The 13962-nt window shown below is 38.0% G+C and overlaps 1 protein-coding gene across 1 annotated transcript; it reads right to left on the bottom strand.

Annotated features, from left to right (window-relative positions):
* Positions 1-151: 151 nt before the first annotated feature.
* mylk5 (myosin, light chain kinase 5) lies at positions 152-9012 on the bottom strand. The gene is made up of 17 exons (XM_077734184.1): positions 8819-9012; positions 7622-7765; positions 6664-6816; positions 6401-6556; positions 6012-6047; positions 4939-5066; positions 4677-4830; positions 4294-4613; positions 3504-3586; positions 3149-3352; positions 2684-2901; positions 2392-2515; positions 1235-1387; positions 1055-1175; positions 905-989; positions 678-818; positions 152-611 (listed from the first exon to the last, which is right to left on the bottom strand). Exons 1-17 carry the CDS (start codon positions 8937-8939, stop codon positions 400-402), a joined length of 2553 nt encoding a protein of 850 aa, XP_077590310.1. The 5' UTR covers positions 8940-9012; the 3' UTR covers positions 152-399.
* Positions 9013-13962: the final 4950 nt, after the last annotated feature.

The following is a 13962-nucleotide window of genomic DNA, read 5'->3' as shown; positions in this document are numbered from 1 at the left end:
AAATCCATGTTTTGTCGATTAACTTCAACATGTGAGTAGCATTAATGTTAATTCCAAATTTTTACTAAAATAACCCTTTTTAAATCTATTTTTAATGCAATTTATTTATGATTAAAAAAATATTTTTAATATAAAATCCTTATTTTTTTTAAAGAATTTCAACACGTGTCGCATTAATGTTAAAAAAAAAACATGACCATTTAATTTCAATTGATATTTGCAACATACTAATTAGTTTTAAAGTGAAAAAAGAGGCAAAACTACAAAATTTTCCAGTCCAATTTTTTGGGCTCAAATCCCAAACACAATTTCTCACAAAAAAAAAACATTTACAAAGCCCCACTTCTCCCCAATTAACAGACAAAATATCCACTGTCACATTTTTTTGCTAATGCAATTTTAGTCCAAATTCTGTATGACAAGCTTCGCTGAGCATGCCGTCTCTCCATGATCATTGACCGCTTTGCAGGTATAAACATTAGCATGGCTCGGCCCAACGCTTACCACCACCAACACGCATCTCCCATCTTCCTCATATTCAATCCGGACGCCCTCCGACTCCTCCACGGCCTCCCCGCCACATAGCCACACCACATCTGGATCGGGATACCCTAAAGGCAAGCATGCACAGTTCAGTCCAATACTCCTTGGACCAATATAAAAACACCAAAATGTACCTGTAAGGCAACATTCCAGGTGGGCAGTGTCTCCTGCCAATACATTCTGGTCCTGGAGAGTCTTAGTAAAGTGTGGGGGTCCCCACATTTTACGCTCCAATGAGAGGAGGGCATCTTCTGTCTCTGGGGTTGGCGGACTTTCTGAAAAAATGCGTTAACCCAGATAAAAATTGTCAAGAAAATCCACCCCTATTTTGCTAGAAATTAGTTTAGAAAACCCAAAATACCTTCTGCAAGACTACTATGAGATGGTCCGTCCCCTTTTCTGAGTAAGGCCATCCTCTTCAATGCTAGCATGGCCTTCCCCGCTTTCTGTAAAAGACAGTCCATCTTTACCCACACTTTCACCACCACTTAAAAAGTCATCTTCTCCAAACCTTCCACTTTTGTCGAGCCAGAAAACGCTTCATCTTCTCCTTGGAGAGCGTCTTGGCGTTAGCTGGAGACTCGGACGCCATCCAACGGTGAGCCAGGGCGTCTTCGCTGGACATTCGGCGCCTTGAAATGGAAGGTTGATGTCAAGTGGTTAGGTGGAAGGAAGGAATGTACAAGCCAACCTGGGGTTTTTCTCTAGTAAGGAGCTGATGAAATGTTTGGCAGAGTCTGTGATGTCTTGGAAACTATCCTCGTCAAATTCCCATTGGGCCGCCGTCACCAGAGCCAGTGTTTCGGCGTCGCTGCTTCCTTGGAACGGGGACTCCCCGCTGAGTCTGTGAAAAATGCAATGCATACACATATATACACGTATATATACACATATATACACATATAGACACATATATATACACATATATACACATATATACACACACACATATATATACATATATATACATACATATATACACATGTATACACATATACACGTACACATATATACACATGTACACATACACATGTACACATGTATACATACACATACACATGTACATATATATATATATATATATATATATATATATATATATATATATATATATATATATATATATATATATATATATATATATATATATATACACACCTATGTACACATACACATGTACACATATATATATATATATATATATATATATATATATATATATATATATATATATATATATATATATATATATATATATATATATATATATATATATATATATATATATATATATATATATATATATATATATATATATATATATATATATATATATATATATATATATATATATATATATATATATATATATATATATATATATATATATATATATATATATATATATATATATATATATATATATATATATATATATATATATATATACACACATGTACACATGTATACACATATACACGTACACATATATACACATGTACACATACACATGTACACATATATATACACATGTACACATGTATACACACATGTACACATGTATACACATATACACATGTACACATACACATGTACACATATATATACATATATATATATATATATACACATATGTACACATGTATACACATACACATGTACACATACACATGTACACATACACATGTACACATATATATATACACATGTATATACATTATTTATAAATATAAAAAACATTTGCTGCCGGCCCACCCAGTCAAAGTGCGCTGGGCATCGAGCAGCTGACAAGATAACACTCCAAAATAAATAGAGAACAAGAAGCCCATCTAAATGCGGCGGACTCACAGAATGTAGCAAATGACGCCAACACTCCACATGTCGGTAGCCAAGCACACGGGCTCGTAGTTGATGACCTCGGGGGCAACAAACTCCGGGGTCCCCTGCATCACCCTCGTGTCACCCTTGCCGTCTGTCAAGACCCAACAAAAGACCAATCGCTCAATGAATTTGAAGGATATGGACACTACAGTAATCCCTCAAATATCGCGGTTAATGTAGACCAAACATGGCCGCAATAATTGAAAAATCTAGAATTTTTTGACACAACCCCCCCAATAAACAGAATTGGTCTAGGTACCGAGTTGGGCGGCCAATCCAAAGTCGATGATCTTGACGGCTGTCCCGCCAGCGTCCACACACACCACGTTCTCGGGTTTGAGATCCAAGTGCACGATGCGCTGAGCGTGCATGTAGGACACCCCCTGCAGGATTTGTTGTACATAGCGGACGCTAGCCGGTTCTGTGTGCTCAAAGTTGTCGTCCACGATGCGCTCAAAAAGTTCCCCGCCGGCAATACTGCACAAAAACAAACCGCTAATTTATGGTACCTTACCAAATACAGTCATACCTCTACTTACGAAATTATTGAGTTCCAACAGGGCCGAAATCTGTCCACATTGTAGTACATTTTAGACTTTTACGTGTGCCCAATGTGTGTGTGAAAATTGTAATTTTAGTGTGTAGTTTTTTTTTAATTTGGATGGGATATATATATCAAAGTATAAGATCTCAATAGTATGAAAAGTATTTGTCAACAACTCACAACTCCATGACCATGACCATTTCAGGCTTGTGGTCGTAGGCGGCCATGCATCGCACTAATTTGGGATGGTGGAGCTTGTTCATCAGCTGGATTTCTTGTTTGGCCGCCTCCCTCTCCTTGCTGCGTCGACCTTTGTAGAATTTTCCGGCGCATGTCCGTCCGCTGCCCTTGTGCCGCAGCTTGAACACCAGGCCAAATTTACCCCTTGAGGAAATAGACACAAAATGGGGATGTCCCGTTACCACTAATCCAAAGTGTCCCTTGCCTGATGCCTGTAGTTGTCTGGGGTAGGCTCCAGCACCCCCCACAACACTTTTGAGGATAAGCGGTTCAGAAAAATGAATGCGACACTTACATTCCAAGCTTCTCCTCCACGTCGTAGTGTTCTGTTACTTTGTGGGTGGAGTCAATGGTGACCAACGCTTGGGGAAGTTCCTCCTGGTCTTCGTCATGGTCTTCGTCTTGGTGGTGGACTGTCTCGGATTCTGTGTGTAGATCAATTTGGATTTTTTTTCCATTTATAGTTCATATAATTTTCATCTCTGATTTATCCTTCATGAAACATTTGAGAAAACTTTAAAAATGGCACGTTGGTTAAGTGGTTAGCTTGTCAGGCTCACAGTCTTGGGATTCTGGGTTCGAATCCACGTCAGTCCCCCTGTATGGTGTTTTCTACGGGTACTTTGTTTTTCTCCCATATTTTAAAAAACATGCATAGTAGGCTGATTGGACACTAAATTGCCCCTAGCCATTTGAGGGTGTCCCTAAAGTCAGCTGGGAGAGGCTCCAGCACCCCTCGCGACCTTTTTGTGAGGATTAAGCGGTGGAGAAAAAGAATGAATGAATGTCAAAGGCTGTCAAACATATTCTGTTTGCCTTTACAGTCTTGATAATAGCAAATTCACATATTTATACTTATCTGCTATTAATTATTAAAAAATATATGTTAGTACTTATTTAAGTTCATAAAATTGTGAAAATCCACCCTGAGACTCTAGCCACTCTTGCTACTAGTACTCAACACTGAAGAAAAACAATTTAGTTATAATAAGGGTGACCCTCCTTTGCAATTTTTCAATTATCACGACCATGTTTAGTCTAATTAACCGCAATATTCGAGGGATTACTGTATTTCACACTCCGACAGGATTCGTAGGCTTCTTACCTTTGCTGTCCATGACGACTACAGGCGACGCCGGTCCCGGTTCACTGACCCCCACGTCGTTATAAGCCCTCACTCGGAACCGATACTCTTTCCCGGTCAGAATATCTCCAAACACCCTATAGGACGTGCTGACACAATTCTCCACCAATCGACTCCACTTCGCTCCTTCACTTTGCGCCTCCACGACGTAGCCTAGCACGGCGCTACCCCCGTCGTAGCAGGGTCCGGACCAGGACAAGACCAGACTCCCAAGACCCAATCGGGAAACCAGAGGACATGAGGCGGGAGGCTGAGGCCGATCTAGCCAAACCAGATCCAAACTTTTACTCTCAGTTCATTGGAATTCAACCGCCATTTTCTTACCTACGACGGCGAGGGTTAACGTATGTTGCGCATAACTCTTGCGGTCCTTCAGGACTAGCGTGTAGCGGCCCGTGTGGCCAATGGCGGCTTCGGCCAGGACTAGCGTGCTGCTCTGGTCCGAGCTTTCCGTCCAGATATCAGGACCGTCCGATAACTGCGTGGGAGTCAATCAATACGCCGATATGAACCAGGGAAGGTCATTGAGGTCATTCGGGGAAAGTGCAGTATTGAATTTTTAGGCCGGAAATGGAGTTAACATCACCTGCTCTTTGTTTCGGATCCAGCAGGACACCACCGGTGGCTGACCAGTGAAGTGACATGTGACCTTTGCAGGCATTCCCGCTTTGACTTCAACGTACCGTGGTGGGTTCTCCAAGCGAAGAACTGGACCTAACCGGAAGGTAAAGTACTCACTCACTTATTCACCGTATTTTCAGGACTATAAGGCGCACTTAAAAGTCTTAAATTCTCTCCAAAATAGACAGTGCGCCTTATATATGGAAAAAATGTCATTCATTGAGGGTGCGCCTTATAATCCAGTGCGCCTTATATATGGAAAAAACGAAAAACCACCACTGTCGGATATTAAAAAAACACAAACGCCTGAACTGAATACTCAATACTGTTAAATATGCAGATGCCATCTTAGTTTACAAAATCTTCCATCATATAGCTCCTCCCCCACTGCAAGATTTTATACCAAAAAAATCCAAAACATCAACAATGGCTGGCTCTAGAAGTGACTGTAAAGTAGTGAGTGCTTCATACCTGGAAGTCAATAGCAATTATCGTATTTTCACCACTATAAGGCGCACTTAAAAGTCTTCAATTTTCTCCAAAATAGACAGTGCGCCTTTATAATACAGTGCGCCTTATATATGGAAAAAAATGTCACTCATTGAGGGTGCGCCTTATAATGTGGTGCGCCTTATAGTCGTGAAAATACGGTATATGCATAAATAGCATACAAAGTGTGCATAAGGAAACTATGGGAGGAAACTGTTTTGACAGATAAAGTCTATCATGACAACTGTGAGAGGCTAATTGTGGCAAGTAGAAACAAAAAGAGAAGCTAGCTTGCGTGCAAACACTTTTTGTGTTGTCATAATATATCAATAAATTATGGTTGTACTTTATTCCGGGTCATAGGACACAGAAAAATAATACTATAGACGAAATAGGCCAAATTTAAAGCATTTTGGGCACTTTTAACCATTTTTTTCATTATATTACCCATTTTGGGTTAAATAGGCTTATCATTTTCTGACCTTTGTGAGCTTTGACCTTATGACCTTCATATTTTATTGTTTTGTATTGAGGTAAAGTGTTTCTTACCGATCCCCGAGTTGGTTCTTTTCTTCGGGATGACTTCTACAAAGGAAAAACAGGATGTTTTTGTTTAAAAGGAGAAATACTATTGTGCTATATTTATTTCTTGCAAAACATGTTTTATCCTTTAAGTCATTTCCTGACATCTCCGCCATGGTTTTCCTGTTTTTGCTCTCACAAAGACGCTTCCTGAAGATGTCCTTCCATATTTTGAAGACCCTTAGATTTGCTTAAAATGACCCTTCTAAATTATATACAGTAATCCCTCATTTATCGCTGTTTCACGACATTGAATTTTTTTTCCTGATATTTTTTTTTGTTATTTTTTTTGTAAATTCATAAAAATGTGATAAAAATATGTATTTTTTTTTTTAAATAGGGGTCTATACATGAACCTCGTGGAGAAGTAGCTGGACTCGGCTCAGAACTTGAAGGGGAGGTGGCCGTGGACCCTGTGGAATTGAGCTGACATCCCCGTGGTGACCTTTCATTTCCCATGATGCTCTTGTTTGGATAAACTCGACTCTGCACGCTGCAAAGGGTTTCAAAGTCTGGAGGTAAGATAGGTCACATCAAGATAAGTGTTTTATTGGCGCGTCAAGTGCAGTAGATAACATTGCAGTTCTTTTACTGTTTGAAATAAAAAATGGCTACTCACCTTTTACGAATGCAGCCGCGCTGCAAGAAGTTTTTCCTGCCGCATTTTCTGCCACGCAAGTGTACGCGCCGGCGTCCTCGGGCAGGCAGTCGCGTACTATCAAGCTCACGTCGCCGCCGTCTAGGGCGGGGATTCCGAAACGTGCCACCTCACCTGCCAGTAGGGGGCGAGAAAAGTTCTGCTCAAGCCGAAAGTCAATTTTGTTATGCAGGGATGTACACACTGTGGCTCGTGGGCCAACAGCGGCCCTCTGTTGTCGGAAATTAGGAAAATATGATGGAATTTGGCCCGCGCAAAAAGCTGAAATTCAGCCTAGATTGTGTTACGTTTCTCAGTTTTAACACTAGATGGAGCTAGTCATTCTAATAGTAGTTATGTGTTAGCTTAAAAAGGGACAAATGACGAAACCAATGTAGGAAAGTAGAAAAATTAAGCTAAATTATTTTGGGAAGTCGTTGAACTTTCTTTTTCTTGTTATTCAAAGTTTGTCAATACAAAATTTATGTTGTATTTAATATTTATGTATATTCTTTTTATATAATATAGAGCAGACATGGCCATAAGACCACAGACTTAGACTAAAACTCCCATTAACCTGTTTTTTTTAGGATTTATATCAATGTTTTAATTATTATTATTTGAATTTTTTATATATATATACATTATATTTAGATATTAATACATTACAGTTTTTTAAAATGCTTATAGCTTTAATATTTAATAAATATACACTTTTTGATCAATATACTTGTGTATAGGCCCAAAAACATGTATTGTGGTAGTAATAATGAGGGTGATCCTACTTTGCGGTTTTTCGTTTATCGCGGCCACGATAGGTCTACATTAACCGTGATATTCGAGGGATTACTGAAGCCTTCTATTTCTGGTTGATTTATCTCTCCGTCTACCTGTAAAAAATTCTGGATTTTTTTTAATGCATTTTTTGGTGCCTCCTCACCATTGTGCAACCACGTAACTTTGAAGGGTCGACTCCCGGATAGTGTTCCGCTTAGGGTGATGTCTTTGCCTTCATCCACGCAGCAATCTCGTAGCGGTCGTACAAAAACGGGAGGTTCCACAGGCTTGTGGCGAGGAACAATGTCTGGGTTGCAAAATGGAAAATGAGGAATAAAAATAATATTTTTGTTTTTCCGTAACACCCGACATAAAAAAGACATTCTGTTAAATGGGTGCCTATTGGATAACCAAGTATATAGCACAGAAAAGCATAGGAGAGCATGTCGTACAAGTATAGAAATATGCTTGTTCCATAGGGTTTAAATCTGGGGATTAGTTTGGTTAGTGTCTGTCAACAACCAGCCATGTCAAACATAACACTAGTGTTACGGTTGACCTTTTATTAGGTGCGTTTTTTTAGGATTAATTTGTTTTGAAGGATTAAAGACTACATTAAGGAAATACTATAGACATTGGGAATGATAATGATAAGAAATGTCAATGAAAAAAATTTAAATGACTATTTGTAAATTTATTGGCTTACCGCTAGGTATCAAATAGATGATTGGTTCGCAAGCCGGACCATTTTAGATATAATATTTACATTTTTTTAATATAAAGGGATTAAAAGAAATGGATTAAAAGCCCTGAATATTCAGTTTTTTATATAGATCTAAAACAACGTTTATTTGAGCTTTTTTAAAATATATTTGTAGATTTTACAAAATGATTTTTGAACCAAAAACATAGAAAAAAATGGATGAAAAAAATTACAATTATTGATTTAAAAGGGAAAAATCAGGAAATTTAATATACATCTATACTCTTTATTTTAATTTAATCCTAAAACAGAAAATTGGAATTTATGATATACTTTCCCAGCCACCACTTCGACACGTGAAATAAACTATAAATCCAATAATGCATAGACAGAGTAAGTTATATACTCCATAAAGTTTAGATCTGGGGATTATCTTGCCCAATCTAAAAATCCCAAAGATTGCCTCTATACTATAATATAATTTCTAGCAAAAAATACAAAATACTGCAACCTCTACCTTGTGTTGTCCATGCAAACAACATCCCACGAGTCCTCTGACTCAAACCCTATTTTCCTTTCCTCTAGCCCTCAAGCAAAAACAATCATGGAGACATCACAAACACAGTTTCAAACCCATAAACAAGCAAGCAAGCTCACCCGCATCTGCCTCCTTGGTCTTCGTCTTGGCACCCTCTGCACTTTTACGTCCACTGCTGGACTTGATGTCCATCCTGAAGGTAGACACATAACGCCGTTGACCCCCCGCGTCCACACTCATGATGCCTCTTGTGATCTTCTCGACTTTAAATTCTCATTTCCCTCCCCGACAGTTGACTTCCTGCCTTCTTGCGGCCGATGTGTGACAAGACCAGGCACCCTCCCTCCCCTACTGGATCCGGTCTAACTCCACCCCCCAAATAGCACCACCACCCACCCACCTGCGAGTACCTTCTCTGCTATTTCAGCATATAAACAAAAGGTGGGTACTTTTACAGAACTCAGGGGTGGGCAAACTTGACTTTAAAAATGTGACAGATGGGCGGGGTCAGTACAAGATAGGATACAAGTAAAAAAGTGCATCCGTTAACAGTACATATGAAATATAAACAGAAAAAAAGGACTAAAGTATTAATATGCTCATCACTCATCATTTAAGTCAAAAGTATAAAGTACAAAGTCAATTAATGTATTAAGAAATATTAAAATGTCATTTAAAAAAAGATAGATGGGCTATAAAACATAAAAAAACAAATAAGAGTGGACAGAGCTACTGCCAAAGGCTTCCAGGTTACGGCGCCATCTTGGGGATAAAAATAAATAAAAATAAATAAGTAAAAACATTATTTGGATAACGTCTGGACCGGATTAACAAGCCTAACGGGCCGTATGTGGCCCGCGGGCCGTAGTTTGTCCATGTTTGTCCTATCTCATGCACGGACACGGCACCCCCGCGTTTCCCACGCCTATCCCCGTTCAAATTCCATGTCAGTGAGGGGCTAAAATTCCCAAAATCAAACATTGACCAAAAAGTTGGAGAATACAAAGACTGTCATTATGAGGGTCTCGTTTTTTTTGCAGGAATTTTATCAACGAGTGACTATTTTGGATAAAAACAAGCCCAGATTTGGCCCCCGGCCTGCCACTTTGACACTAATATATATATTTATAATATATAATGTACATTTTTATCGTATAGTAAAAGAAACTAATCAAGTCCTGTAAGACTTAATTGTAAAATGTACCTTAAATTATTTGCATTTTAGCTCAAAAACATGCAACTTTCTGATGTTGTTGTTTTTTTAAATCCTAATTTTTTTCCCTAAATCCCCTATCTTTTTTAGTCATCATAAATATCGGAATGCAACATTTATCTATGTAACGCATCACTTCTAACTCCAAGATTCCAACCCTACTTCACACATTCCTTCAAATCGTTAGTCGACCACAACATGAAGACGTTCCACTGTCTCATAGGATTGAGATTGCTCCCCCCTGACCCTAACACAATAGAGTACGGAAGTTCACCCCCCCGCCCCCTCAACAAGCCTAATGGAATGCACCCGGGTGGTCTCTTCCCTCACCCTTGGAAAATTAAGCAAAAAAACCCTATTTTTTCACCCCAATATATTCCAATAACTTTCAAATTTTCATACAACAACATGAAAAAATAGCATATAGAATATTTTTGGTGCATTTTCTGCATGCAGGCAGTCATTGCACAAAAAAATGACTCTTTTTTTATCGGCGTTTTGGTCTGAGGATGTGGGTGTTTTTTTTGCTGTAAAGTCCACCAAAACAATATGGACAATTTTATTTATTATCATGCATTTTATCGTTCCGTGGGTGTAAAATGTAGTGGGTGGCGTATTTCCCGTCTTGACGGTCATTTTTCTGAAGAAAGCTGCCATGAACAGGCCCTCACATGCTTTTTTTCCTGGGAAATGCTTGAAATGTCAGAGTTTGATGCCCTGATTTGCAAGCACAAAAGAAGAGGAATCTGATGTTTATCAGTTCTGGAATTTAACCAAACAAAACTACTAGCCTCGTCTTTAATTGTGGATAGAGTTTGTTGTTGTCAGTTAGTAGTACTTTGAAAGTATGTAATATAGTGCCTTTTTGTCGTTAATTAATCTAAGCAATAATGTATTGTGGTTTATAATATTAAAATAGAATGTGAATGACAATGTGAAATAATAGCTGTGCTCGATTTGGCCTGCTTTTAAATGGAATTATTGTTATTATAATGAGATTTAATACACAAATACTAAAAACAAACAAATAAGTAATACTAAGTAAATAAATAAAACTAATACATAAACAATATTAAAAATAAATGAATAAACAAAACCAACAAATAAATAAAGAAAACAACGAATAAATAAAACAAAATAAATAAGTCAAGAAAGTAAATCAATAAAACTAAATAAATAGGTCAGAAAGTAAATAAAAAATAACTATATAAAAACACACAAATAAATAAATTAAAAAAATGTACCCTAACATAACTGATAAATAAACAATATTAATAATAAATGAATTAACAAAACCAACAAATAAATAAAACAAAATAAATACCAAGCATTACGGTAATTCCATTCAAAACAATAGTGTCCTATGTGACTTCCTTGTGTTCGTAGTGGACAAGTTAAGCTACACTGCCCTCTATTGTCGTAAAATGTGCAGTACAATGCCTCTTCCGGGATTTCCGTTTAAATTGGTGGCTTTCCTGCAAAGCACATGATGAATTTATAATGTGTCGTGTCTGCACTCAACTTTCAGCAACGACATGCCGAAGCTTGTGAGGGCCTGTGAAACTCCTGACCTTTGACCCCACGGTTAAGCAAATGGGAGCGTGGCCTGGAGGCCTCAGACGTATTTTGGAGTCGACCTGGAAAGAGAAGAATGACGTCTAAGGTAATTAACACATTCTAATTTGACTTTTCATTGAGAATTTTATCTTTTACTTTTCCCTTCTATTTAAGTTTTAAAAACAATTACAAATTTGGATATTCCCTTGAAAAATGACAAATTTTATTCTTGAAAAGAAAATGTAACTTTGTCATCATGCTTATTTTTTATTACAATTTTAGTAATATTTTAACTGCCATTTTTATGTGAAAAATAGTTTTTGTCATAAAAAAATATAGAAAAATTAATCTATTTTTTTTGTTTTCAAAACACCTTTCCTCAACAACATTATTTTTTCTAGTATTATTAATCTCTGTGACATGTTTGTTGATGTAATAAGTACTCTAAAAAGACAGGGGGCGCTATAACCTATTTCAACAGTGGAAGGAAATCTTAGTACATTTTCTCCTGAACACAAAAACAAAGCAACTTCATCACACACACACTTTCCACAAAAAGCTTCTTATTTAGCAACATCTTAAATTTCTCACAAATTCATGCTTAACCCTCAAAACTTTAAAAACAAATTCAGATTCATCCAGTATCTCAGAAATTAAGATTTTTACTAATATCTTCCCTTTAAAATAAATTCTCCCTATTAAAACCATGACCACATCACTAAAAATTGGCCACCAGGGGGGCTTATAATCGAGAAATCCTTAAAATATACCAATTCTAACTCCATTTTAAGTCTAACCTCATCCACACAATTGACCAATACCCCCAAAAATACATTATATTCTTTCCATTTCTTTACAAGCTTACCTCTACAATAGCTAAGCGCACCTTTCCAGCCCCACTGTGCTCGCAGTGGACCCACATGGAAGCCATTACATAAAATTACAGAGATCCCTCAGAGCCGTAAAGCCTATCTAACTCATTCATCTTGGACGGTACACCCAATACCGCCATTTTTTTTAAGCAAACGTAGACTTTGACGGACGTGTACACCTTGCCCCAAGCTGTTCATTCCCTTGGACAAGGCTACTACAGTGTGCTTCTTTCTTTTGGACTGGGCCCCGGCTGTAAATTCCTCAGACAGGACTCCATTTAAACGGCGGCTCACAAGTTTTTCGGCTCGCCAGAGAGGAGCCGACTCAATAAGTCATCATCATCATCAAAGCCCCCGCAGACGTTGTTGGGGGAGAGAAATTACAGTGGCTGTACACCGGATTATGTTTCTATAGAAGGATGAGACCTGCAGGTACAGGTGCTTCAAAGGAGGAATGGATGGGCCAATAGGAAGCAAGCTTACTGGAATTTGGGAAGGAAGAGTGAAAAACTGAATTAAATCATTTAAAATAATTGTTAAAAGTGTGGGGGGGGGGGGGGTGTACTGTAGGTTATTTTTGCATAAATATGTTGATACAGTCAAAAATATTACAATTAAATTAAAAGAAAAAACATGTTTTTTCAAGTTTATGTTGTTAAAAGTGAACATTTGTCGCCATCAATTACCGATTTTATTTTCACAAAATATGAATGAACAATTCTGATATGATATTTCTTCTGACAACTGAACTTCATTCCCTAAAATCTACAAAAATAACCCCCAAATTAAAATGAAAGCAGGAGAAATACAACAAATTTAAACAAAAACACAACTTTAACAACATTTAATCATAGTGACAATACCCAACCACAATCATGTACACGACACCTGTCATATACATAAATTAATCTTAATTACACATATCATTAAATGCCCTAAACCTATTTTAACAAAATTAAACCTAGCCTACTTTTAAGCCAATATCAAAATGACCCTTAACAACCTCCATCCATTCACTCCAACAACACTACCACAACCCCAATCAAACAAACCACACCCACTCCCCTAATATCCTATTCTCAAAACCTCCCAAACTCCGCCCCCTATTACTAACCCCACCCCTCCTCCCCTCCATCCCCACAATTCCCCCCCCCCCCACATTATAACTCCACAAACCCAACAACAAAACACTTCTATAAATACCCCTCCATGACAGCCTTTACCCAAGTGTTAACATATTTCACATCATAAAAACACTTAATTTCCTCAACACAATAACTTCTTCCCTCCTTTGTTATCATCTGCTCCCGAAGCTACACAGACAGTGTCCAAGTATATGTAGCCGCCATGCTATCCGGTTGCACATTTACCATTCCAACGCCTCAAAACGCGCTAACATATCTACCCACCCACCCACACACATACACATACAGTTCCCAATCAAGCCCATTATTATCCCAGGCATGCTTCAGGCTCCCAAAATATCTGTCAGACAGCTGTCGGCACCTCTCGGCTTAGCAGCTGGAGGCTCTCTTGATGTCGTCCTTCTTCTTTTTTGCCCGATAACAAACGCCGCCTTGCTTTCAAAAAGTCTGGACCAGATACCTCGCCTCAGCACCCC

The sequence above is a fragment of the Stigmatopora nigra genome, chromosome 15 (genome assembly GCF_051989575.1).
Source record: "Stigmatopora nigra isolate UIUO_SnigA chromosome 15, RoL_Snig_1.1, whole genome shotgun sequence".
Classification (NCBI taxonomy): Eukaryota; Metazoa; Chordata; class Actinopteri; order Syngnathiformes; family Syngnathidae; genus Stigmatopora; species Stigmatopora nigra.
Note: the sequence above shows the minus strand (reverse complement) of the source record. Positions and strands in the feature narration are given on the sequence as shown.